Source organism: Phycodurus eques, chromosome 3, assembly GCF_024500275.1.
Source record: "Phycodurus eques isolate BA_2022a chromosome 3, UOR_Pequ_1.1, whole genome shotgun sequence".
NCBI classification, from domain to species: Eukaryota; Metazoa; Chordata; class Actinopteri; order Syngnathiformes; family Syngnathidae; genus Phycodurus; species Phycodurus eques.
The window spans coordinates 13860812-13888517 of record NC_084527.1 but is presented as its reverse complement, the minus strand read 5'-3'; the positions used below and the strand labels follow the sequence as shown (position 1 = coordinate 13888517).

Below are 27706 nucleotides of genomic sequence, written 5' to 3'. Positions count from 1 at the left end.
CAGAAGCAGAAAACAATGACGCTTTCAGTTATAGCAAGAGGAGAGGCTTCAGCAACAGCCTGCAGGTTTGCCAGCAGTGGAAAAACAAGGCTCGCCTTATGTAAGAGGGAAGGCACACAATCTTCATCGTCTTATCTGTGTGCAGAATTTAAGACAGGATGTCTGTTCAGATGAGTAGGCTGTGTTTACGCTGCTGCTGTAAACACACCACTTGAGCATTAGATTGGGTTTTGGAAGAGCTTTAGGGGAAAACACACAGGATTGAGTGTAGATTGCCAAGTAAAGGGGTCCTTTATTTTTTTACTTTTTTTACTGACATTAAAACAAAAAAAAAACAGAATGGTGCAATTATGGGATATACATTGGATTTTAAATACATACTGTATAACCACCCCTACATTAAAGCTATTTAACATATTTACAGCCTATTATGCCATGCAAGCATGAGGAGAACATGCAAACTCCGCACAGACGTGAGGCAGACATGCTAAGCACTACTGCACTTTGTTGCTGCCATGAGAATCCAACCATCCATCATCTGTACCGCTTATCCTCACCAGGGTCGCGGTCTGGGCGAGAGGCGGGGTACACCCTAAACTGGTCGCCAGCCAATCGCAGGGCACATATAAACAAACAACCATACGCACTCACATTCCCACCTACGGGCAATTCAGTCTTCAATCAACCTAGCATGGAAACCGGAGTACCCGGAGAAAACCCATGCAGGCACAGGGAGAACATGCAAACTCCACACAGGCGGGGCCGGGATTTGAATCCCGGTCCTCAGAACTGTGAGGCAGATGTGCAAACCAGTCGGGCACCGTGCCGCCGTCATGAGAATCATTAGATACAAATATAATGTCACATAAAAAATGCTGTGCACTCAAGCATAGCAAAAATAATCCCACACCAAATTACTGTAAATGTAACAGGTTTTAATTGTAATCTAGATTAACATTTCAATCAGTGTAAATGTCCACTTGTACAGTCATGTTGTTCCTGGAAGCTCAAGCAAAGATATTGTACGCTATATGCAGGTGATAACTTGTTGAAAGAACATTTCAGAAAGGGCCTCTCAAGTATGCAGGTCCCATGTGAACTGTGGGGTCACCGTAGGGCGCATCAGCAGTCTGGGCCAACGTAAACCAGAAGAAAAAAACGTGATTACTGCAAGAAAAGAGTAAGAGAGACTGAATGAACAGAGACTTACTGAATGCAAAACATTAAATATAATGCAGCAGCAGACCTTTTCATAATGACGTTCTTCCGGGTGCACTCACTTTTCTGCCACCCGGAAGTACCCTGGCGCCTATTGTTTACATTATGAAAAGGTCTATATAGTGTGAGCATTTTGGCTTTTTAAACCATTTGTCTGAGGTTTTATTGGTATTTAGAATTGAATGCAGTCAAATGCTATCCATTAATGCTGCTATGTGGTAAAAAAAAAAAAAAAAAAAAAAAAAATGCATTTTTTTTGTATCCACATCATTCAAATAGCTTCCGAGGTACAGCACGCAACGTCCAATTCATGGATAAGATATAACGGAAGCCATTATTTCACTTATTATAATTACGTTATTTTTTTCACACATCATAATTGCACACAGTAAGACATTGAAAAAGGGCGACAACACTAGCGCTTATCTGGATGCTGTAAAGCACACATTTTCTCTTATTGCCAGTTAAAAATAGTAACACTCACATTGTCATCTATACAGGTCCTCATTATGCATTGTCTACGTACGACTCATCCATGCATTTCTTGTTAATAGCACTCATCCTCAATAGTTTCTAAGGAGAGCTGGAGCCTAGCCCAGCTGAGTTTGGGCAAGAGGCGGGTTAGACCCTGGACTGGTTGCCAACCGATCACAAGACACACAGACAACCATCCACACCAATGGACAATTTATTCTTCAATAAACCTGTCATGGAAAGCCTGGGTACCCAGAGAAAACCCAAACACGCACGGGTAGAACATACAAAATTTCGTCTCGGGTATCATTTAGACAGATGTAAGGCCAACAGTAGTTGACAGCTTAGGCTTCACAGTTTTTGCCTATTGACATTGGAGGAGCAGTGCCAAATTGCCACCTGGCAAGAGGTTTTCCATCCCAGACGGCAGTGGAGCGGCAGTTTGAGAAGCTTGATGGCCGACACTGCTTCAACGAGTAGTACAATTTATGCGAATCACGGCAAGTTTCTCGAAACAGGATCTGCTCTTGACAAACTATGCAGAGGAAGATCTGCTACGACCAGCAGTGCTGAAAACGAACTTCTAGAGCAGGCCTTCCCGCAAACCCAGGTAAAGTCTATCTGGATGGCTGCACTGGAACTCGGCATCAATAAAAGCTTGATTCATCGGCTGCTTCAGGGAGTCATAAATATTTACCCGTACGAACTTCAGGTTGTTTAAAGGTTTTAAGCCAAGATTATGATGCTCACAGAATAGCGGTTTAACGAGCGCAGATTTTCCAATTCCAAATGTGCCTTTGCTCAATTAGGTTGGGAAACACCAACTTTTACCTTTTAAGGCATCCAATAAGAGAGACGCACCTTAGACTCACTGTTTTGATCTGGCGTCATCTCACCAGCTTGGCTGAGCGATCCCGCTCTGTTCGCAGGTTGTGCTCCTCGAAGCATCACTGTTATGGCTGTGGGGGCTTTCTGCCCTAATGACGACACAAAGTAAAAAATGCTCAGCACTAAATGCAATAGAAATGTCACTGTAAATCAGAATGACCTTACTGTTCCGTTCAAGTCAAAGTGGTTGCTTGACAAAAAAAAAAAAAGAGAATTAAAGCAAATGGGTAGGATTTAGTTTGGGGCGGTGGTGAATACAGTTGAACTGAAGACAAAAGGGGGAAAAAACAAACAATTTGCAGCAATTATGATGACAGTTTTTATTGCAACAGGGACAGAGGTTGTCATATCAATACATGTCAGCATTTGTATTGATGGATATTACATGCAAGTGACTGGAGTGTTTATAAAACAATATGGCATGATGCGGCACATGAACAAAAATAAAATGACAGCTTTAACAACAAAATCTAGTCATCCAGACACCAAAAATACCAAACCAACCTCATACAATTATTCTCTGTCATACAGCTTTACATATTTATACTATGTATGCAAAAATGGCACATAAAACAAAAGCTGCAAGGTAAAAAAAAAAATAATAATAATAATTCCCCTGACTTTTGAAACATGAATTACAACACAAATTATATTGTACACAGCTAGTCTTTCCCCAGATGCTGTCTTGCCCTCTTACACAAGCATCCTCGCTCAGCTAATGTTGGATGAACACCGCTGCCATTCAGCGTGGCCGTCGCACTTTGGCAGTTCGAGACATACCGGCGTTCTGGTTGGTGATGTGGGCCAAGCCTGGCAAACTGCTGGCGAGCTTGGCCAGTCCGCCATTTTTGAGCAGTTGGTGGATAGTGTTGGTTTTGGCCACGCCCCCCGCGGTGACCACAGGCACTGCTCGGAGCAGAGTGCTGCTGTTGGTGGTGGTGGAGACGGTGCTCAGGACCTGACCCTGGGGGTTGCCACAGAATGCCTCGAGAAAAAGCAGACAATATTGATAAGTCTCATTGTGTTAATGTACACATCCATCACGGGAGTGCTGGAGCCTATCCCAGCTATCATCGGGCAAGAGGCGGGGTACAGGCGGGGTACACCCTGAACTGGTTGCCAGCCAATCGCAGGGCACATATAAACAAACAACCATTCGCCCTCACATTCACACCTACGGGCAATTTAGAGTCGCCAATTAACATACCATGCATGTTTTTGGGATGTGGGAGGAAACCGGAGAAAAACCACGCAGGCACGGGGAGAACATGCAAACTCCACACAGGCGGGGCCGGGGATTGAACCCCAGAACTGTGAGGCAGACGGTCTAAACAGTTGACCACCGTGCTGCCTGTACACATACACATACAGGCCCCTCCAAAAGTATTGGAACGACAAGGTCAATTCCTTTGTTTTTGTTGTATAATAAAGAGATTTGGGTTTCAGAACAAATGATGAATATGAGACAAAAGTTCAGAATTCAAACAAAAGGTGCTCTGTCCTGAGTTGTTTAAAACATCTAGATGTAAATACCATGAAATTCTGAACTTTTGTCTCATATTCATCTTCTGATCTGAAACCCAAACGTCTTTATTATACAACAAAAACAAAGGAATTTACCTTGCCGTACCAATACTTTTGGAGTGGACTGCATTCAGATAGAGCCAGAGCAGTGATTCTTTAAGTGTGGGACGCAAGCTCCCTCTTGTGTTATGTATGGAGTCACAGAATTAAATGAAACTGATTCAATGAAAATGAAGCATAATGTTGCAAAGGCTTAAACCTCTTCTTCTTTTTTTTTTTGTCCAAAAAATGCAGAGTAAACTCCACCCTGTGGTGTCCTAGCCAATACTAGCCGGAGCAACACCCCCAATTTGGAGGTGGAACGGAGTATAAAGGCAAACTGCGAGCGGGACAGCCGCAGTGACGTCAGCGTGGATGCCGCCTGCGCAAGTATAAAGAAGCCTTTACTCGATTGAGTTGGTCTGTCTGTGACGTCGCAGGGGATCATGGGAGTATCAGTGTTGTTCTTTTTCTGGCGCTATTGAGTGGGCCTCTTTGAGAAGCGAAAACGTCTCCCGTGATCAGCTCGAACGTCCTGTGAAGCTTAATTCAGAAGTATGGATGTGTTTTGTTTTCGTAGTAATCAAAAACGATCAAGGAGAAAACATGACGGACATGCAAAAAACTGTTTGCAGACCGCAGTCATCTACAAGTCAGGGATTACAAGTAATATGAGAAGCCACTAGATGAACCATCATCCAGAAAAGATTATTGACGTTAAACCAAGAAGCAAGCGAGGACAAACGTAAATTTGTGAGGCATCAGGTTTTCTTTATGACTGGACTAGAGCTTTAACTAATAAGGCGTATCGGAGAATTCATTGCCAAAGGCCTGCAGCTGTTTTCAGAGGTGGACAATGAGGGATTTAAAAGGTTGGTGAACACGCTTGAGCCAAGGTACAAAATTCCATCATGTAAGTACTTCAACAAAACGCCAACGCTTTATTAAAAGACAAAGACCAAAATGAAAGAGAACAAGCAGGCATAGAGGGTCTCACTCACAACAGATAGTTGGACATCACAAACTGCTCAGAGCTACGTAACCACTACAACACACATTGTGACAGATGAGTGGATAGAAATAAATATGATTAGAATACTTGAGCATTATGTATTTTGTGTCTTTATTCTTAACATTTGCATTATTTCTACGTTGACAAAATAAAGATCGAAAGTAACAGGTAAACCTACTGTTAATCCAACCTGAAGAGATGTCAGTTGGACTTCATTCAAATAAAGTGTGAATGCATTTGCCATTAATGGTTGTTTATTGTTTGCTTGTTATATCCACAATTAGTTTTACCCTTACAAGAAACAATCTAGGAAATTTCATCTGCACTGTCCAGTATCCAGTTTTTTTTCCTCCCACACTCACACAGGATAGTGTTCAAAATGAACCAATATTGTCCTTGAATCGAATCAGCAACCACAAATCGTGATATGAATGGAATCATTGTGAAAACGAATCGTTACACTGCTAACTATAATTATTAAATTAACACGAGATGAGAAGTTCACATTCGCAGAGTCGGTGCCGGTCGAAGCTTCATCACCCATGGGGGACTGCGAAACAATTGAGCCGTGAGAACATTGATCCCGACAGTACTATATGTGTGTCATTATTACCGTTTTATTATTGGTTGTGTTTCATGACTGGAGGAGAGTTGAGACCTTTTCACCCTACACTTAGCAGGGTGCAGCGCACTGTTGCCGAACACATTCATTGTGTATATGGTACGAGGGTGCGACGACAACGCGACGCGCGAGGTGCGCAACTTGCCCTTGCGATAAGAGGTGCCTCGAGTTGAAAGATATTCAACTTAGGAGTGCCGCTCTGGTGACGTTGGACGGCGTATCAAATGGGAGATGGGTTGGCGGAGTGATTTCAGCGTGCTAACAGCAATAGACCAACCAGCAGGAAAAGATCCATGCTACTTCCTGGTAGACCGCTAAGCAACCACTTCCAAATATGTGCAAGCCTGCACCAGAGTGCCTTCATCCATATACTAAGCAAACCAAGTGCCGTGTGAAAAGGCCTTCAAGTACTTTTTAGGTAGTATTTGGAGTAAAAAGTCCCTTAATGTCAGTGTATGTGGTACCCCACAAAGGTTTGACAGATTTGTTTCTGTGATGTATCATGTATGTAAAATGTATATAACTAGTTACTAAAAATTATTTATGAGAATCTTTGTTATAATTAACCAGTTACTTAATAAAACAAATTTTAAATGTTAGATGTCGTCGTAGATGTAAACCATGACTACAGTGAACCCTTGCTACTTTGCGATTCGACTATCGCGGATTCACGCCTTTGCGGATTTTTTTACAGTGCAATTTTGCATGCTGTATTTTACAGCGTACAAACCTGCATTGTGTCCTAATTGACTTTGCATATATTTTACAGTGCAATTCTGCATGCTGTTTTTAACAGCGTACAAACCCGCATTGTATTCTGCGTCCTGATTGGCTACGGTACTGTAGACCAATTTGAATCCATCTCCTCCGTGCCATGTCTCCTGTACAGCACAGAATGCGTTCGGCTTGCTAAACTTAAATTAGTGTTCGACTGCTAGCAGTGTGACTCTAAAGTGCCTCCTGTTTGCAAGTTTTCTCCCAGACATAACCAACGTCGACGAACCGTGCTACACCGACAAGGGCACCTGCGGTCGCACCCAAAAGGAAAAGGAAGGTGCTAACTATCGATGGTGGCATGTCTGTTTATAAGAATCTTCTCGCCCAGAAAAAAAAAAAGAGCGGTAACAACTACCTATAACTATGTTGTTATCTCGGAAAAAGACAGTGGAAAAGGACCCTACAGCGGAGCGGCGTCAGGACGAAGAGGGACCATCAGAGGTACCGTGAAATACGCGCAAGTCACAATTAATAATTTCTTATGTTTCCAACCTCACACGTTGTTCATTAAAATTCAATTCGTTATTTCTAAGAATTGTCCTCATTATTTGTCAGAAAATGTTTACATTTTTATTTCTTAAACAAATGTTTGGGCCTTAAAACAGGTTTTGACCTTTGTTTCGTTATGCAATAATATTAACAATAATAAGTACAACAACAAGAACAATAATAATAATCATAATGCACTTATTTTTCTTACAAATGTATGAACTTTGAGCGTGTTTAAACGAGAGAAATGTGACAGTTAATGGTGAGGTTTACAGCCTTAAAACACAGTATAATAATTGTAAAAAATAAAAGTTTCCGACTTCGCGGATATCACCTATCGCGGGTTATTTTTGGAACGTAACCCCCGCGATAAACGATGGAACACTGTATTACTAGTACTATTACTTTTGACTGTTTGACTATTTACAATAAATCAACAAATTATTTAATGACAAAAATGAATAAAACTATTTTAATCAAGCAAAGTTAGGGGACAAAACCTCCAATTTAATACACCAAATATTACAGGACTCTTGGTAATGTAAGTAATTCTAATAGCATAATTGACAAGGTCATTTTAAATTAATTGTCACAATATCAATACATATAATAACATATAATAATAATGATGTGCTCACTAAAAATTGTGTTCTTTTTTCATGTCTTAGTAGATTCGCAATGATCCAGGTCATGGTAATCTGCAACGGTTGAATCGGGGCAAAAGGACTACTCGTTTGTTGTGTTTTTTCTTATACTGTTCAAAAAAGCCTTGGGCAATTACACTGTTAGGCTAACGAAATACTTGGTGGACCTGATTAAATAAGACAGCAAGCCATATATACCTGTGTGCTTCCAGTGCAGGCTTCCGCAGAGGGCAACCTAGGTGCTTTGGTGACGATCTCCTGAAGACTGAAACTTAGGCCTTGTAGCAGACTGCTGGCGGAAGGTGCTAAACACACAAACACAATTATTACTATCCATTTTTAAAACCTATCCCCGTTCCAACCCATGCGGCCCCTCTGGCTACCTCAAACTGTGTGGACACACACAACACACACCACATGTCCAAAGGGGTAAATTCAGGACAAGTGACAAAACAGTGATGGTGTAAGTAGTGATCGATGACATTTGCCTAAATATTCTCTCACACAGATCAATTTCACTCCGAAATGGACAGAGGCGCTCTTTGCGGTGGTAAGGCTATAGCACCGCGTGGCGGCGGCTATAGCAGCACAGTTGAGAGTACCATCAAGTGTGCGGGGCATGGCAGGGCAGATACCTTGGGCAGTAGCTGGAGCTTGCGCCTGGATTGGTGCGGACGACCCTGACACCATGCAAGGCTGCACGCTGTTGAAGGAGCTGGAGCCTGGGGACAGGGTACCAGACACCTCTGAGAGACTACCAGACCTGTAGTGACACACATAACCACCAGTCTGCTCAAGAGCCACCTCAGAAAGTGCTCTGTGGTCAAAACCCTCAGTTTTCTCAGTGCGGAACAGTCCCTCTGCACCAGACACACTATTTTTTTTTTGTCAGACTAGGTGGGATTGGGGCATGGGTGTGGTTAGGGGTTCAGTACTATCCCTCTTATTATGGCCATGTACAGCTGGGCAGACTCGCTTACCGCTGGCCTGTGAGAAGTCCAGTGAGCTCCATGGCTCCGGGCACAGTCTGTCCTATTGTCACTGCTAGAGGCTTTCCAGAAACACCCACTGCACAAAAAACAACATCCAATATATATATATTCTGCTCGCTCGGTCGACCACATACAAAGTCCATCATTGAATCCTAACCACTAATGCGCTGCAAGAGATCATCAAAGCAACCAATTTCACTTAATTGCTCCAAAGATTATTTCAAATAATGTATCTTTGTTGAGCTTATGACAGCGACGTCTAGTGACAGGTGAAACATTGAAATGTTAAAAGTGTTAAGAGAGATACCAACCCCTGTCATCACCTCATGAAAATTATGGATATTTTGAATTTGTCAGTAACATTTGTTTCTCAGCCAAAACAAACACAATCACCAGAAAAACTCAGAACAAAGCTTGTATTTTCTTTACATTTTTATTATACGGGGTGATTGAAAAGTAACTCCCTATTTTAAAATACGTATATTTTATTCATGTGTTGTAATATTTTTCTCAATTTGTTTGTGTATGTTTGATGATTAAAGGAGCAAGTCTATTCTACCAAACCAACAACTTTGGAAGAAATTAAAGGGCGAATATGAGAAGTTATGTCTATCCCACAAGAGTTCCTTGTGAAATCAGTTAATACGGTTTCCAGGCGGCTTGAGAAACTGGTGCTGGGGCCCATATAGAATATAAAATAAAACTCCATGCAATACACTTTCTTCTCATGTTCATTTCTTGTAAAAATTATAGTTCAGAAAAATAGGGAGTTACTGGTATCGAATCCACCTCACTCTTCAGCCAGTTCCTTCGACCTCATGATTCTCATTTGCTCTGACATGCACTGTGAGCTGTAAGGTCTTATATAGACGGGTGTGACTTTCCTAATCAAGTCCAATCACTATAGTCAAACACAGCTGGACTCCAATGAAGGTGTAGAACCATCTCAAGGATGATCAGAAGAAATGGTCAGCACCCAAGTTAAATATGAGTGTCACAGCAAAGGGTCTGAATACTTATGGCTGTGTGATATTTCAGTTTTTCTTTTTGAATAAATCAGCAAACATTTCAACAATTAATTTTTTTTTCTGTCAATATGGGGTGCTGTGTGTACATTAATGAGCAAAAAAATGAACTTAAATGATTTTAACAAATGCCTGCAATATAACAAAGAGTGAAAAATTTAAGGGGGTCTGAAAACTTTCCGTACTCACTGTAATCCAAGTGAACTTAAAATGCTGCTTTTAAAGGGTGATTTCATTTATTAAGGAAAAACAACATTCAGTTACCTGGCCCTGTGTGAACAAGTAATTACCCCCGTTGAGAAAATCATGAATTAATTGTGGCTAATCACAATTTTTGGTTTATTTTCACTGATCAGAAATCACTGAAACAGAATCTGTCCTGACAAAATCAAGTCAGACAGAAGATCTAAAAAAGCTGCAACAAAAAGACACGATCCAAAGAAATTTTAGAACAGTTGAGAACTAAAGTGATTGACATCTATCAGTCTGGAAATGACAAAAGACATTTTTAATGCTTTAGGATTCCAGCGAACCATAGGGAAAGCCATTATCCTCACATGGAGAACACATGGAACAGTGGTGAACCTTCCAAGGAGTGGCCAGCCGACAACAGTTACCCCAAGAGAACAGCAATGACTCATCCAAGAGGCCACAAAGGAACTCAGGATAACATCTAACGAACTGCAGGCCTCCCTTGCCTCAGTTAAGGTGTTCATGACAACAATAAGGAAGAGACTGGGCAAAAATGGCATCCATGGCAAGTTCCAAGGCAAAAACCACTGCTAACCAAAAAAAAAAAAAACAAAGGCTTGTCTTACTTTTGCAAAAAAAATCAAATCTGAATGACTTTTGGGACACTATTATATAGACTAACGAAATGAAATGCTTTTTGGAAGGTGTCTGTCTAGTTACATCTGGCATAATTGTAGCACAGCATTTCAGGAAAAAGATCATACCAACAGTCAAACATAGTTGTGGTTGCATGATGGTCTTGGACAACTTGGTGTGATTGATGGAACCATGAATTTTGCTCTTTAACAGAAAATCCTGAAGGAGAATGTTCAGTCATTAGTTTGTGACGTCAAGCTGCAGCACACTTTGGTTCTCCAGCAGGATAACGATCCAAAACACACCAGGAAGTCAACTTCTGAATGGCTTAAAAAAAACGAAGGTTTTGGTGTGGTTCAGTCAAAGTCCAAACCTGAATTCGATTGAAATGCAGTGACATGACCTTATAAAGGCCATTCATGCGTGAAGACCCTCAATTTTGACTGAATTCAAACAATTTTGCAAGGAAGAGTGTGCCAAAATATCTCTCCAGAGATGTGAAAGACTCATTGCCAGTTATAGAAAATGCCTGACTTCAGTTGTTGCTGCTAAGGCTGGCCCAAACAGTTTTAGGGGCCATTACTTTGTCACACAGGGCCATGTAACTTTGAAGTTATTTTCGTTAATAAATTAAATCACCATTTAAAAATAGCAAGATAAGTTCACTTGGGTTATATATGTCTGATATTTAGATTTGTTTGATGATATTAAACAAAGTGGGGAAACTATAACTAAGAATTGTAGAAGGGGACCAATACCTTTTCACGGCACTGTGTGTGTATGTGTATTATATATATATTCGTTGAATTGTTTTGAGTGACAAAATAAAACAGATTTTTTATTTCATTTTTTATTTATTCAGTATAATGTATTGGCACTAAATTGCCAAATATAAAATCATGTAGGGACAGTTTTATTTACAGAATGACATTACAATAAACATCAGGTTGTATGACCCTTTAGCAAAGCCAAAAAAAAAAAAAAAAAAGTAAAATAAGAATGTAACTTTGAGAACATTTATTATGCAGATCTCAAAAGTCAAAATCAAAACTCAGTTCTCGGAACGCATAGAATTGTTAAATATGTATTCATGTACATAGTGGTTGTGATTATGTGGGTTTAAGATGTGTGTGTATATGTGTGGGCATTGCATATGTATTTAAATACATATATACATGGTTACACGAGTGATCATGTAGATGCTTATTGAGGTGAATACATGTACTTATGTCAAGTGATGTAAATGTGTAGGGCTGCACGATATTGGAACAAAATGACAGCCATTTTTTTTTTTAAACCTGCGATATATATTGCCATGTGAAATAATACAGGATCAGTGTTAGGAAAGTTAATTTTCTACATGAACTCGTTCAAAGTTTAGTTGATCGTTCAAAAAAATGAACAAGTGCATTTCAAAATTTTGAGCTAAGTTCACTTGTCCAAAAACGAACTTTCATTCATACTCACTCACTCTATACATATATATAACTTATATTTTGCTGACAGTCTCTCTCTCTCTCTCTCTCTCTCTCTCTCTCGCTCTCTCTCTCTCTCTCTCTCTCTCTCGGCACACCCGTATTAAAAGGCGCAGTCTCAGTTACGGGGTCTATTTCTGTATTTAACACATACCGTATTTTCACGACCATAAGGCGCACTTAAGTCTTAAATTTTCTCCAAAATGGACAGGGCGCCTTATAATACAGCGCACCTTATGTGTGCACCGAGTTCCAAAATCTGTAAATGCTGTTGTGTGACTTTAATGAGCGCTCCGCTTGACTGACTGGGAGCATTTCCTGCCGACACGGTATGTGCATCGGTTTGGCTAAGGACCCCCGAAAATGGCACCTACGAAGAGACACGCTTACGAAGCACAGTTTAAACTGCAAGCAATCAGTTACGCGGAGGAACATGGGAATCGAGCAGCCGCAACAGAATTCAAGATCAACGAATCCATGGTTCGCAAGTGGATGAAGCAGGAAAATGAGCTTCGCCAAGTCAAGAAGACGAAGCTGAGTTTCCGCAGAAACAAGGCGAGCTGGCCCGAGTTGGAAGACCAACTTGAGCAATGGATTAATGAGTAAAGAACAGCAGGGAGAATCGTCTCTAAAGTCACCATTCAACTGAGTGCAATAACTCCGAGGCTTGCCATCATACCGGGAGGCTTGACGAAGGAACTCCAACCACTGGACATCGGTGTAAACAGGGCGTTCAAAGTGAAGTTGCGAGCGGCATGGATGACAGATGGCGAACACAGCTTTACTAAGACTAGGAGGCAGTGCCGGGCAAATTATGCCACAATTTGTGAATGGATTGTGGATGCTTGGGCTAACGTGTCTGCTTGCACTGTTGTTCGAGCTTTCGTAAAAGCCGGCATCATTTCTGAGGAGCCGCACGGCAACAAGACTGACTCCGAAAATGATGAGAGGAAACCTGCCGTGTTTGATGGAGAACTTGCCCAGCTGTTCACAGGGGTACATTGTTTCCCGCATCCACTTTCATAGTCATCATGCAAGGAGATACGTATACAACACTCTGGGCTGCTCCATGTGTTGGTTGAAGTGTGATAATTTAATCTAACATGGGTGCTTATTTTATGAGCATGTCCAAAGAGGTCACTCAGCACATCACTTTTAATATTGTAGTTGATTCACTGTATATTACAGTACACCAACATTGCAGCAGACCCTGCGATGTGACTATAGTGCACACGTACATCGGGATGACAATGTTAAAAAAAAATATCGTGCAGCCCTAACATACAGTATGTTGTATTATACAACAATCTGCTCAAAAAATTGACAAAACTCTAAAATAAAATATTTTAAAAAATTAAAAAATAAAACAACCAATAAAAACTCAGCACTGCTTTGTGCAAACCAATAAATAACATTGCTGTTGTACCACATTTAATATTTTAAAGATTAACATACCTATAATCTTAGAGGCACCTCCTCTCAGCTGACATATGCTATACCTTAATTCATTTCCGGTTTTGTGACTGTTCTGTGGGTGGCTGTGTATTCTCTAGACATACTCTTATTTGCTTTTCATAGCTGGTTACTCTCAGTTGTAATGAATGCGGTTCCAGCAAGACGAGTGAAAATTTTACTGTAGCACCAATCAATTATTCCGGTGTTAGCATCATGCTGGTTTAGCAGTCTTCTCCCGTTAATTACTCCTTGTCCTCCTTTCGTGATAGCAATTCTTATCAGAACTGTAGCTCATTCGCCACTATAAAAGCAATGATTAGTGACTTTTAGAGGAGTAGCGTGTTAGCCACACTAGCTAGCCAGCCGCAACTGCGGAGCTGCAACTGGTTGTAGAGTCCAAATCTTACATAGGCCAACCCCTTGCCGTGGTACTTAGACGCCAAGCACGTGATAGTCGTTTGCTCACTCACTCACTCACTGGCAAACTTCAAGTTAACCGCCGCACGTTATTTCCAGAGACCAGAACATTTTGGACATCTCCGTAACATCGGAACACATGGCAACTGCTCAGAACAAAATACAGCCAAACCAGAACACTTAGCATATCTGTGTTAATACAGTTCATTCTGCTGCCAGTCATACCACAGGATAGAAGCTTTATGTTCAACTTAACAGGACCAGATTTCACACTGGCTAAGTATATTTGTGAGAATATTGAGACAAGAACATCATTATTTCAGGATCTATACTTGTGATATTTTTGTTTGGTGGTGTGCCGTGAGACTCCGGTTATCTCCGACATCCCAAAAACATGCATGGTAGGTTATAATTGGCGACTCTTAATTTCCCGTAGGTGTGAATGTGACTGCGAATGGTTATTTGTTTCTATGTGGCCTGCGATTGGCTGGTGACCGGTTCAGGGTGTACCCCGCCTCCCGCCCGAAGATAGCTGGGATAGGCTCCAGCAGTCTGCGACCCTAGTGAGGATAAGCGGTATAGAAAATGGATAGATGGATGAAAGATACTGTATGTGCCTCGGCTAGGGCTGGGTACCGAACTTTTAAAGCACCGATTGAAATGCATCGGTAGTTCAGAGTATCAAAATATGCCGCATTTCGGTCCTTTGTGATCAAGAGCTAATGTTACCGGTGATTGGCAGTAACGTTACACGTGGTTGCAGCATCTGGCAAAACTACATACAGAGTATGCCAATACACAGGCTTCATGTGTTGTGAACTTCATATTTGCTGTAGTTGCGCGTCATTTAATCAGTAAGAAAATAAAAGGCCACAGGTCAAAATTGTAGCTCTACTTTTGCTAAAATCGATACTAATAGTGCACGCTGCAATATATGCAACAAAAAAAACATTGGTGCTTAGGTTTTTCGGAAAAATCTGCAGCCAGTCAGATTTTGTGACCGAAGAGGGCAATATGGAAAAATATCAAAGCTGGGGGGGGGGGGGTGAGGCGGAGAAATAAAAATGTAACAAAATGAAAAAAATAAAATAAAATAAAGGTGTCTACCGTAATCTGCAATGTAATTTTCTTAGTTTTGTTCAGGAACCGGTATTGGAGTGGAGGTATCGGTATTGGTGCCGGTATCGAAACTTTTTGATTGATACCCAGCCCTAGCCTCGGCTCAATAAAGGTTGGGAAACATTGATATATGGGGAAACTTTCTCTATTTATGGTGTCGTAAATAGAAAGATGTTATTTTGTACCTTCCTGGGCAGCTGGGCTGATGGTGGCCCCTGCCGACTCGCTTTGGGAAACAATTGTGACCTTGATCTTGGCCCGCTTAGAGGCTTTGCTCGGGGTGGGACTCGGGGTTAGCCGTCTCTTGCCGCGAGCCCTCAGTTCATCTCTATCCAATGCTTCCATCTGATCACTTGTCACTAAAGAACAGGACATGGTGGATTTATGACGGGATAGCACTGTATATATTGTATGTATTAAATTTACAAAGCACTATATTGAGATTTTGTAGTAAGGCTGCTGGGGAAGGCAAGGCAGAACTGATGTATAAACCACTTATGGCCTTTTAAGTATAATATATCATTATAATACTTATATATATTGCAGCATAATGTGGAATAATTATACTGTGACACTGTATACTGTTATGTTGTATTACAGTATTAGAATCACAATATACACTATATTGCCAAAAGTATTCGCTTACCTGCCTCAGATATGAATTTAAGTGATATCCCATTCTTAATCCATAGGGTTTAATATGCGATCAGTACACCCTCTGCAGTTATAACATCTTAAACTCTTCTGGAAAGATTTTCCACAAGGTTTAAGAGTGTATTTATGAGAATTTATGACCATTTTTCCAAAAGCGTATTTAAGAGGTTACATGCTGATGTTGGACGAGAAGGCCTGGCTCTCAGTCTCCGCTCTAATTCATCTAAAGGTGTTCTATAGGTTTGAGGTCAGGATTGTGCAGGCCAGTCAAGTTCATCCCCATCAAACTCTCTCATCCATGTCCTTATGAACCTTGATTTGTGCAATGATGTACATTCATGTTGGAACAGGAAGGGGCCATCACTAAACGGTTCCTACAAAGTTGGAAATGTCCAAAATAGCTCCTGAGCTCCAGTGAAAGGAAATCTGAAATGCTTCAGCAAACCAAGAGATTTTGGACAGTTTGGGGATTACCCCTTCCTGTTCCAAAATGTCTGTGCAACAGTGCACAAAGTAAAGTCCATAAAGACATGGATGAGAGCATTTCGTATTGATGAACTTGACTGGGCTACACAGTGTCTGAATACTTACGGCTGTGTGATATTTCAGTTTTTCTTTTTTATTAAATCTGCAAAAATTTCAACAATTCCGTTTTTTTCCCCGGTCATTACTGGGTGCTGTGTGTACATTAATGAGGGGAACAAAAAAGAACTTAAATGATTTTAGCAAATGGCTGCAATATAACAGAGTGAAAAATTTAAGGGGGTCTGAATACTTTCCGTACCCACTGCATATGCTAATATGCTAGTGATGAATAGAGGAATGGGGTCTATTAGAACAGAGGATAGTGAATTCCCTGAGATTCCATGAATAGAGTTGATTTTCCTTGACATGTTCTTGTCATTGTGGATACAGTGGGGCCCTGAGGGCAGTGGAGGCCAAGGAGGGGGGGGGGAGGCCAAAGAAAGGAGGAGGGATAGCCACTTACCAAAGATACAAGGAGGAGTACCAGAAGGAAGGTTTTTCCTCACAAGCATGTTTTGTTTCATAAAAGCAGCAAACTGAGCTGTGAATGAATTGGGACAAGGAAAGGAAGGAGGCCAGAGAGGAAGGTTGTAGAAAAGGGGAGAGAGTATTTCAGTCACGTTCCATCTTGCCCCATCAAGATGTTGTGACGTGAATATTTATCTACAAACCACTTTTTCATTGCTCCTGCTTTGACAACACCATGTTTCCTCAGCCGTCAGTCATATGCATTTGTCTTTTCAGCCATTTACCACAAGTCATAGTTTATATTAAGAATGTGACTTCATGTGGGAGCAGATCCTCTGCACATGTATGAGAGAATGTGTTTTTTTCATTGTGGTCTCTCTTCTAACCTTGAGCCTGCTTGTGTGAGAGCACTGTGCCAGAGCGTTGCATGTGGGTCTTCAGGAGCTGTGTAGCTGTAATCAGACTGGACTTCTGCGCAGGAGACAGCCCGATCTTGGGTTTAGGACTTGAAGTGGGACTGCTGCAGACACTGGACAAATCCTGTAGAACACAAGTAAGAGGACATTTACTGTGAGGTATTATTCATATGGTAACTATTCATCCATTTTCTATAGCCCTTGTCCTCATTTGGGTGATCTTGAGTCAATCCCAGCTGACTTTGGAATAGAGATGGGGCATCCTCCGAGGCAGATGTGCTAACTACTAGGCCACTGCGCTGACCCATGAAGTAACACATTTTTGGAATTGTAAATGCATCTAGAAAAATGGTCACTGTCTGACATGAAGCACAAACTTCCATTATTATCTAACAGTTGAGCTTCTTTGTCCTTTTTTGAAAATCCTCTCCACAAATAACCCTTGGATGAACACTTATGCCTCAAGCTGTCATTACCTTACCTCTGAGCCTGACGGAGAGATAGGGAGTCTGAGTGCGGGGGAGGAAGGCCGTCCTCTCTCCACGTCAAAGGGGAGCTCTCGTCGAGGCCTCCTTTTCTTCTCAGTGTCCAGGTCCCTCGTCTCACCTGAGCCATGGCTGTGGCTCTCTGCCCGTGTGAGGACACCCGACAAGAAGTCTGCAATCTCATCCTGTGGACCAGTGAAGCAACAACAAAAGACATTTGCCATTTGGGTTTGAATGGCTCTGTAAAGCACCAAAACATAGAAAAAAATAGATTATTAGAGAATAGACCAACCTGAATGCAGCGGTCGACCATTGTCTGTGTCAGTCCATCTGATTTCATTTTTGCAGAACTGATTCTGTCAAGGATATTTATTGCACTGACTCCAATGACTACATATGTAAATGTTTTTGGAGGACATGTCAGACACGATGACTCACCTGAGGTTATCATCCGCTCCTCCCACCACCACCATGCTGTTATCAGTCCTTAGTTTCTCTCGGAATTCCTCCATTCCTTCGACGCTGCACTGTAGAGCGTTCTGACCAACCACAAACAACACTGGGGTCTTCATGTCCAGCAGTGGGTCATCCACATCCTGTGTGTCACACAAACTGTGTGTCATACTAACTCTTGACTACAAGCTATAGAAAAGGGGAAAAAAAAAAAAAAAAAAAAAAAAAAAAAGAATTGTTGAATAAATGCCTTGATGGCTTACCCCTCTTGGACCGCTGACTGTAAGCAGAGGGAAGCTGAGACAAACGACGGCAGTCAGGTACACCATGAGGGATACCTGTTGAGCATTCTCTGTTAAACCAGCTGTCAAGGCCTCCATCAATACCCACAAAAGAAAAACACTCGAAATACGAGAGATCTTACATGACAAGCTATGAGAGCTCCAGCATTCCAACCAACCAAGATAATAGGTTTGTGGGGAAAGTGCCTGTGAACCTGTGAGTGACATTGAGAGGCACAGTCAACCCTCAGTAGGAACATGAGAATTCTACACCTACTTTTTTCTATGTTGGCAACACAGCAAAGTCTGATTTGCTGAGGAACTACAATTATCTGCGTAATTTACATCCAAAAACATGGTGGGATGATGCACCCTGTGTACAGCTGCATCTCAATTACATTAACATAAAAGTTATTTATTTCAGAAATTTTATACAGTAGTACCTTGACTTACAACTCGCAATGTTAGGAGTAAATAACATGTAACGGGATTAAATAATTTAATTAAAAATGTAATTTAAATCCATTAAATTCGTCTGAGCAAATCAGTAATTAAGTTACAGTTACTTTGAGAAAGTTCCATATTTCCAATTTTAGTTACATTGGAAAAATACCCAGAAAAGCTCAGATTTTGTTTTTTTCCATATCACTTTTCTTCTCTCAAACGCTTGTGATTGGCTCTCTCTGGTTATGTGCCATTCTGCCGTAATCTCAAATGACATTTTTTCAAATATGACCTTGAAACACCACCTTGTGGTGCAACCTATTATTTTATATGCAATTTTGAATAGGTTAGACTCAATAGTTATACTTTTGAAAATATAAAAGCACTGACTTTTGAACAGTTTCATATTTATAAATTCGGACTTTATGGAACATTCACTTATCTGGGTTGTCATATGAAGCACTACTGTCAAAATTGTGCACTTATGTCACTAGGTCAACATAGTATGGTATGGTGATTTTCCACATACTGTACACATATGCAACAAAGATTTCATCATGTTTTGTTATCAGTTTATTATTTGTGTAAAGAACAATCATGTGGTTAAAGCTATAATGATGTAGGCTAAATGCTTGTCCGGCCTCCTTCTAACCCCGCACTACCTTTCCAACCCCTACATCCATTGTTTGTCTGGTGGAAGCCGTGGCCCAATGGTTATGATCATCGCCTGCCAATGTGGTGTCCTTGAGCAAGACACTGATACCCCGAAATGCTCCCTGGGCGCTTCAGCTGCGCCCTGCTCCAGTGTGTTCCACTAACATGTGTGTGTTCACTGTGATGGGTAAAATGCAGAGAACAAATTTCGTGTGCATGCATGCATGTTCATGACAATAAAAGGTGATTCTTCTTCTTATTCATAATTTCTTTTCTAAAAGGAAAAGTAATTACAAGAGTAAATGGCAGAATTCTGAATAAGCCTATCAGCTTCTGACACATCTGGCTATATTTTTCAAGATTAAATTTTTTATATGTAGTGAATACCGTATACATTCCGGCGCTGGACCATTTTGTGGCGCTCTAAAATGACGTGCGGAAATGACATATTTTACCTACGAATGTACAGGCCCTTATATTCCTCAATTCCACAGACACGACTTCCCATGAGCAAGTAGAGTCTGGGGTCTCTGAGGCGGGCTATCCTATCTCTGGGGTTGAGGTCACCGAGGTGGTTAAAAAGCTCCTCTGTGGCAAGGCCCCCCGTGATGTTGTCGGGCTGTCCTGGTTGACACGCCTCTGCAACATCGCGTGGACATCGGGGACAGTGCCTCTGGATTGGCAGATTGGGGTGGTGGACCCCCTTTTTAAGAAGGGGGGCCAGAGGGTGCATGGGAGTTCTCCCAACCAGTCTCCATGTGTTTTGTGAACTTGGAGAAGGCGTTCGAACATGTCCCTCATGAAGTCCTGTGGGGGGTGCTTCGGGAGCATGGGGTACCGAACCCCATGATACGGGCTGTTCGGTCCCTGTACAACCGGTGTCAGATTTTGGTTTGCATTGTCGGCAAAAAGGTCTGACTCATCTCCGGTGAGGGCCGAGGCTGCCCTTTGTCACCGATCCTGTTCATAACTTTTATGGACAGAATTTTGAGGGGTAGAGGGGTCCAATTTGGTGGCATCAGTATTGCATCTTAGATTTTTGCAGATGATGTGGTTCTGTTAGCTTCATCAGGCCGTGATCTCCAACTCTCACTGGAGCGGTTCGCAGCCGAGTGTGAAGCGGCTGCGATGAGAATCAGCACCTCTAAATCTGAGACCATGGTCCTCAGACACAAAAGGGTGGAGTGCCCTCTCCAGGTCGGGAATGAGATCCTTCCCCAAGAGGAGGAGTTCAAATATCTTGGGGTCTTGTTCACGAGTGAGGGAAGAATGGAACGGGAGATGGACAGACGGATCGGTGCAGCGTCTGCAGTGATGCAGACTTTGGATCGGTCCGTTTTGGTGAAGAAGGAGCTAAGCCGAAAGGCGAAGCTCTCTATTTACCAGTCGATCTATGTTCCTATCCTCACCTATGGTCACGAGCTGTGGGTCGTGACTGAAAGAACAAGCGGGCGAAATGAGTTTCCTCCGCAGGGTGTCCGGGCTGTCCCTTAGAGATAGGGTGAGAAGCTTGGTCATCCGGGAGGGGTTCATAGTAGAGCCGCTGCTCCTCCACATTGAGAGGAGCCAGATGAGGTGGCTCGGGCATCTTTTTAGGATACCTTCAGGATGCCTCCCTGGTGAGGTGTTCCGGGCACGTCCCACCAGGAGGAGACCCCGGGGACGACCCAGGATACGCTGGAGAGACTATGTCTTGCCTGGGAACGCCTCGGGATCCCCTCGGAAGAGCTGGAGAAAGTGGCTGTGGAGAGGTAAGTCAGGGGTTCCCTGCTAAAGCTACTGCCCCTGCGACACGACCTCGGATAAGCAGAAGAAAATGGATGGATGGACAATACAGTGCTAAGCGGCACGGTGCTGCCTCATAGTTCTGAGGACCCGGGTTCAAATCCGGCCTGCCCTGTGTGGAGTTTGCATGTTCTCACCATGCCTGCGTGGGTTTTCTCCGGGTACTGCGGTTTCCTCCCACATCCCAAAAACATGTATGGTAGGTGTGAATGTGAGTGTGAGTGGTTGTTTGTTTATCTGTGACATGCTGCAGTTCAGGGTGTACCACGCCCCTCGCGCGAAAATAGCTACTTTACTTTACTTTCCAGAAGGTTAATTCCCACATAATTTCTACATATTCTATACCAATATATATATATATATATTACTGTTTATGTAATGTTCTAATTTCTTGAAATTAACTTTTGTTTTAGTTTTTTAATAAATGCACTGTGCATATACATAGTAGAGGTGCAAAATTACATTGACTCCCTTTTAACAAGCCAGTAGCATTTCATATGGATGTCAAAGAATTTTATTTATTTTATAAAATAAATTTTATTGATTTTTTTTTTTATTCAGTTAAGGCAATTGAGAACAGATTTTCACTTAGAATGCTGACCTGGCTGGAGACAACAAGAGTAAAACAAAGCAACACAGAATTTTTTGAAAACTGTGTACAGTATAAGAAAAATACCATAGATGATGAAAAACAAAAAAATAGAGAAACAAAATGCCCCTTACCTCAGTGACCTTTGCACGAACAATTCCCAGCATGTGCTCCAGACACTGAGTGATGCTAATATTGGCGCCACTGCTGATGGGAGTGTGTATGGGGATGACCTGACATACAAACATCTGTATCAATACTTTTGTGAGACAACAAGAGGTGAATTGCTGAGTTAAAATGTGCATGTGACACCTTGCCCAAACAGGAGAGCTGTGACTGCCAGAATCTCATTCGACGCGATGTCGACACAGCTGGATTGGTCGGGCTTGATGGTGCTATTAGGATGAGTGGGGATCTGGGGAGCTTGCTCTGAAACATTGAATAAGCAGGGATTTTATTTTAGCTGTAATCCACTACAAGATGAAGTTTTGTAAGTTTAGGGTTTGTCGTGTTGAATCGTACTGGTTTGTTTTGAGACAGCACTCCGACAGCTGGATCCCACGGACGCTTCAGTAGGAGTGAGAGGGCCTCTGCACTTGGAGAACCCGTCTTTGCCGCCGGAAGCAACATTCTGTCGATCAGCGATGGTACCTTCCGAGACAAAAAGGAAAATAGCAAGTCATCACAAATCCCATAGATGCACAGAGAGTATTGCCATCATCTGACATGAACCAACTTTGCTTTTGAGAGTTTGAAGAACATCCAAGTAGGTGGCAAGCATGGCGAGACTCAACGAGTCAATCAGTGTGGTGTGCAACCACTGCGTCAGCTTGGTCTCCCAGTTCACACTGGCTAAGGCATGCCGCACCTTTCTGGCACATTTGTCCACTGCTATCCTGCGTAATATTGGTTCATTGGATGCCTATGGGAGATGGGATCGATCGAGGGAGGAAAAACACACACGCGCACACACCAGTGCTCAACATAAATGAGCTTTTTACATATTTAAAATTATTACAACAACAATTAGCAGCTTTAAATGAATTTGTTAGAAAAAAAAAAAATTTTTGCTGTGTGAACAATCACTTGACCCACATTTGTGGGAGAATATACCGGACTTATTTTTTAACAAATACAAGTTTAGAAAATGTGTCAAACTGACCCTATTGACCATACACAAAGGCCACAACATTGGGTACCGAAAAGATCCAGTGCTGTAAAAATGAATCACACATGAGCTGACATACAGTCCCCTCCAAAAGCATTGGAACGGCAAGGTCAATTCCTTTGTTTTTATTGTATACTGAAGACATTTGGGTTTCAGATCAAAAGATGAATATGAGACAAAAGTTCAGCTTTTATTTCATGGTATTTACATCTCGATGTGTTAAGTCAGGACAGAGTACCCTTTGTTTGAAGCCACACACTTTTCAAGTGAGCAAAGGTATTGGAACAGACATTACTAAATTAACAGTGAATAACTTATTATTTGGTGGCATAACCCTAACTTGCAATAACTGCATCAAGCCTGCGACTCATTGACTTTAGACTGTTGCATTCTTCATTTGAAATGCTTTTCCAGGCCTTTACTGCAGCCTCTTAAGGTTCTTTTTTGTTTCTGGGGGTTTCTCCCTTCAGTCACCTACCTATTCAGGAGGTAAAATGCATGCGCTATTGGGTTAATGTCTGGTGATTGACTTGGCCAGTCTAATACCTTAACACTTTTTCCCCCTGATGAAGTCCTTTGTTGTGTTGGCAGTGTGTTTTGGGTCATTGTCTTGTTGCATAATGAAGCTTCACCGGTTAGTTTGGATGCATTTTTCTGTAAATTGCCAGGCAAAATGGTTTCCTCAGAATTCATTCTGCTGTTACCATCATGAGTTACATCATCAATAAAGACTAGTGAGCCCGTTCCAGAAGCAGCCATGCAAGATGAAAAGCACTCATCAGCAAAAGAATCGGAAGGCCAGATTGGATTTTTCAAAGAAGTACAGAGATGAGCCACAAAGTTTTAGAACAAAGTTTTATGGACTGATGAGACCAAGACTAACTTCTACCAAAGTGATAAAAAGGCCAAAGTATCGAGAAAGAAATGATCCGCTTATGACCCAAAACAAAAACACACAAGCTCATTTGTGAAGCATGGTGGAGGTAATGTCATGGCTTGATCTTGTATGGCTGCTTCTGGAAGGGGATCACTAGTCTTTATTGATGATGTAACTCATGATGGTAGCAGCAGAATGAATTCTGAAGTCTACAAAACCATTTTGTCAGGAAATTTACAGAAAAATGCATCCAAACTAATCGGGAGAAGCTTCATCATGCAACGAGACAATGACCCAAAACACACTAACAACACAACAAAAGACTTCATCAGGGAGGAAAAAGTGGAAGGTTTTAGACTGGCCAAGTCAATCACCAGACCTTAACCCAATAGAGCATGTATTTACCTCCTGAAGAGGTGACTGAAGGGAGAAACCACCAGAAACAAAAAAAAACAAAAAGAAAGAACTGAAAGAGGCTGCAGTAAAGGCCTGGAAAAACATTTCAAATAAAGACTCAATATATTTCATGAAGGATGACTCGGAATTACTTTTGCACTGGATATCACAGTATGCCACTGTCTTTTATAATACAGTACAGTACAGGATTGTGCATTGTGCAATACAGTACAGTACAGGATTGTGCATGTAACAAAGAGCGTTGTTTGACTTAATACAAACATACAAAAAAGAAGCACAACTTACATGTTCATTGGCCAAGCGGGCTAATCTCTCAGCCTGAAGAGCTTTCAGGACTTTATTGAACAGTTTGGTCTGAGCGACTGACCACATAGCCCTGAAAGAACAATGATTATGTCAAAAACACAATGTGAAAAAGTATCTTTAATATGTTGACTTGCTCTATGCCGTTGGCTGACTTGTTTATATGTTCCTCCCAGTCATCAGGAGGAGGTGGACTGTCCGCAACAGTGCGAGCAAACAGGACATGCCGCTCGCATTCCTTCATCACACTCTGAGCTTTGTGGTTGTCATACAGAGGAACTGGTGTGGGTGTGACTGTTTCCACATCTATTAAAGCTTCTGACTCTCTGCAATAGAAGACACAATTGATCACAGTGGCGGTTCTGTACAGCCTTTATGGATATTTTGTTAAGAACTAGGGCTGCAGCTAAATATTTTTAGCTGCAAAGCCTCGTGTCAGAGATTTTGCTTGATTTTTTTTTAATCGAATTATTTGAGCGCAGTGGGCAACTGGTGAGCACATCTGCCTGAGAATTATGAGGTCCCAGGTTAAAAACCGGCCTTCCTGTGTGAAGTTTCTATGTTCTCCCAGTGCCTGTGTGGGTTTTTCTCCGGGTAGTCCGGTTTCCTCCTCCTCCAAAAACATGCACGATAGGTTAGATGAAGACTAAATTGTCCGTAGGTGTGAATGTGAGTGCGAATGGTTGCTAGTTTATTTGTGCCGTGCGATAAGTGAGGATAAGCAGTTCAGAGAATAGATGGATGGATTATTTGAGTTCTTCGATTAATCGTTCCTGCCCAATAAAAATAATCTAACTCACGGAGAAACTTCTGGTTGACGTCGGGGGGTGACAAACAGTGTTCTTGCGGGACGCGCGCTGCTGGCGTCTGGGTGAGCATTCCAAGGTTTGGCATAGCTGTGGTCGAGACACACCAAGTCCAGCTCCCGATCGTGGGCCGACAGCTGGAAGAGCAAGGACGTTCCCATCTTCCGTGCTGAAATCTGATACTCCTTATCCCCGCCGCGATGCATCCTACTCCTGGGCCCAAACGGACCCTGGGAAGGCCTCCAGAACCTCTTAGGCTTGACACACAGCTACGAGAGAGTGACAAAACATAAAATACTTTACACGGGGATCCTAAGTTTACGAAGTTCCCGACATATGATGTTTTGAGGTGATGAACGCCGCACGATGAACTAGTTTTGCTCAGCCTTCTAAGAATGTCGTCATGCATCACAAGAAAGCACGCTCAGTTACTGCCAAACTAGAGCTGGGCGATTAATGAATTTTATTGATGACATTTGCAAATGTCTTTTACTTTGGAAAACAATTATCAAAATGTTTGCTAATTTTCTGATGTGTTACGGACCAAACCAGTAACTGAATCATAATTTATGTTTGTGCTTTTTCTCCACTGTCAAATTTGAAATAATGTCCTGTTTTTTAATAAAGGGATGGACATTTTAAAATGTTTGCTGAATAAGATTCATTGATTAATAATAAAAAAAAATAGACAAATTAATAGATAAAATAATCGTTAGTTGCAGCACAAGGAAATATCCATCCATCCATCCATTTTCTGAGCCGCTTCTCCTCGCTAGGGTCACGGGCGTGCTGGAGCCCAGCTATCATCGGTACACCCTGAACTGGTTGCCAGCCAATCGCAGGGCACATACAAACAAACAACCATTCGCACTCACATTTACACCTACGGGCAATTTAGGGTCTCCAATTAATGCATGTTTTTGGGATGTGGGAGGAAACCCACACAGGCACGGGGAGAACATGCAAACTCCACACAGGAGGGGCCGGGGATTAAACCGCAGTCCTCAGAACTGTGAGGCTGACGCTCTAACCAGTCACCCACCGTTGCGCCCACTAGGAAATATATTTTCCCCAAATATATTTGTGTTGCCTATTAAGAGCCAACCGAGTTTGGTTTATTCCTATTAATTCCGATGGAAAGTTACCAAAGTGGAACATTTCTGGAATTTTGCAACACAATGTGGAATTATTTACCTCAATATAGGAATATTTTTTGTGGTTTCCAAAGTGCAAAGCACATCCCTGCTGGTGCAGACTGCTTCCACTAACAGCAGCACTTACTTTCACATGATCGGACGTGATATAGCTAGACATCCTTGACTTACACACACAAAATTAAAATTAATTTAACTGCATTAAAGAAAATGCATTATTGATATTGGGAAGAATTTGTAGTAATGACTGTACTTACCATCATTTATCTGTGAACGTGACGCTGTTGTCTGTGCATAAATACCTTACTAAAAGGCAATACGGTACAATACTGGCTATGTATAAAACTGCTCCACACAATTGCATTCGTATAGTCTGTTTCTATGATCCAATTAATCCTCGATGGGGAACTCTCTCACGTTTGTGAGCTATGATCATCAGATATCCATCTTCAGAAGCTTTGTAGATGCTTTGTCTTCATCACTGAGCACCACCCATGACTCTAATCAATAGAACGCCATTGTAACCGAGAGGTTTAGAGAACTGCGTACGGGCTTGAATGCGCCAATGATGTATATCACAAGGCACTACTAAACCAGATAGCTGCTATATGTTGCTAAACAGCCAATATGCGCCATAAAAGGCGACTCGTTGAGGAGTAACTGACTGTTGTTGTTGGGCTGGCCTAGCATGCTAAAGTTAGCATAGCTGGCTAAGAGAACCAGTTTATGTCGCTCACCTTTGCCTCTAGCGATCCATTTAGGGTCGCAATGGTTCAAAGTCTTCTTGCGTGCCCGGTAACACGAACATGTACATATTTAGTTGTTATTAAAATACATTACTTAAACGACACTGACAATACGCGTGAGCTTGCTTTCTTTTTTGTTGTGTGGGGTGTTGCCATGAATAGCGTCAAAGTCCCCTTCAAGGCTTTGTATGAAAGCCTCGTTAGCTAACGGGCTGATTTCAGACGGAACTGGCAACCCGGTTGTTGGCGCGTTTTGGGCTACCGCAGAACAAGGACTGGATTTTACTGTGTTGGAATGGATTTTGTTCGCCAGCCCTCACCCAAATACATGTTATTTGAGCCAAGTTATTCGGAAATTAGGTAAAAATGAAAAAGTACACTATAGATACTGGATGTAAAATAGTTTTTTTTTAAAACAACTATTTGTTCTCATTTGAATTATCTACCAATCCATTTGGAATACTGCTTTTCCAGTTCAGCGTC

At 41.8% G+C, this 27706-nt stretch overlaps 1 protein-coding gene across 8 annotated transcripts; it reads right to left on the bottom strand.

Annotated features, from left to right (window-relative positions):
* Positions 1 to 348: 348 nt before the first annotated feature.
* kansl3 (KAT8 regulatory NSL complex subunit 3) lies at positions 349 to 27408 on the bottom strand. Of its 8 annotated transcripts, none has more exons than XM_061672166.1 (22): positions 26735 to 27408; positions 25318 to 25592; positions 24673 to 24843; positions 24500 to 24590; positions 22489 to 22674; positions 22275 to 22403; positions 22065 to 22181; positions 21887 to 21985; positions 18424 to 18495; positions 18263 to 18337; positions 17985 to 18142; positions 17839 to 17902; positions 17543 to 17731; positions 17032 to 17185; positions 16641 to 16718; positions 15184 to 15357; positions 8668 to 8755; positions 8323 to 8450; positions 7886 to 7992; positions 3361 to 3565; positions 2565 to 2669; positions 349 to 1167 (listed from the first exon to the last, which is right to left on the bottom strand). In XM_061672166.1, the coding sequence occupies exons 1-22, from the start codon at positions 26738 to 26740 to the stop codon at positions 1076 to 1078; spliced, it is 2763 nt and encodes a 920-aa protein (XP_061528150.1). In that variant the 5' UTR covers positions 26741 to 27408; the 3' UTR covers positions 349 to 1075. The 8 variants fall into 8 exon arrangements, with proteins under 8 accessions (XP_061528150.1, XP_061528151.1, XP_061528152.1 ...); XM_061672167.1 differs by having other exon boundaries at positions 27215 to 27408; XM_061672168.1 differs by lacking the exon at positions 16641 to 16718.
* Between the last annotated feature and the right edge of the window lie 298 nt (positions 27409 to 27706).

Coding starts and splice junctions, on each gene's coding strand:
- kansl3 (XM_061672166.1), bottom strand. Junction 18,496..21,886: donor TTCGTGCAAAGGTCACTGAG/GTAAGGGGCATT, acceptor TGTCACTCACAG/GTTCACAGGCACTTTCCCCA. Junction 18,338..18,423: donor GAGCTCTCATAGCTTGTCAT/GTAAGATCTCTC, acceptor AATGCTCAACAG/GTATCCCTCATGGTGTACCT.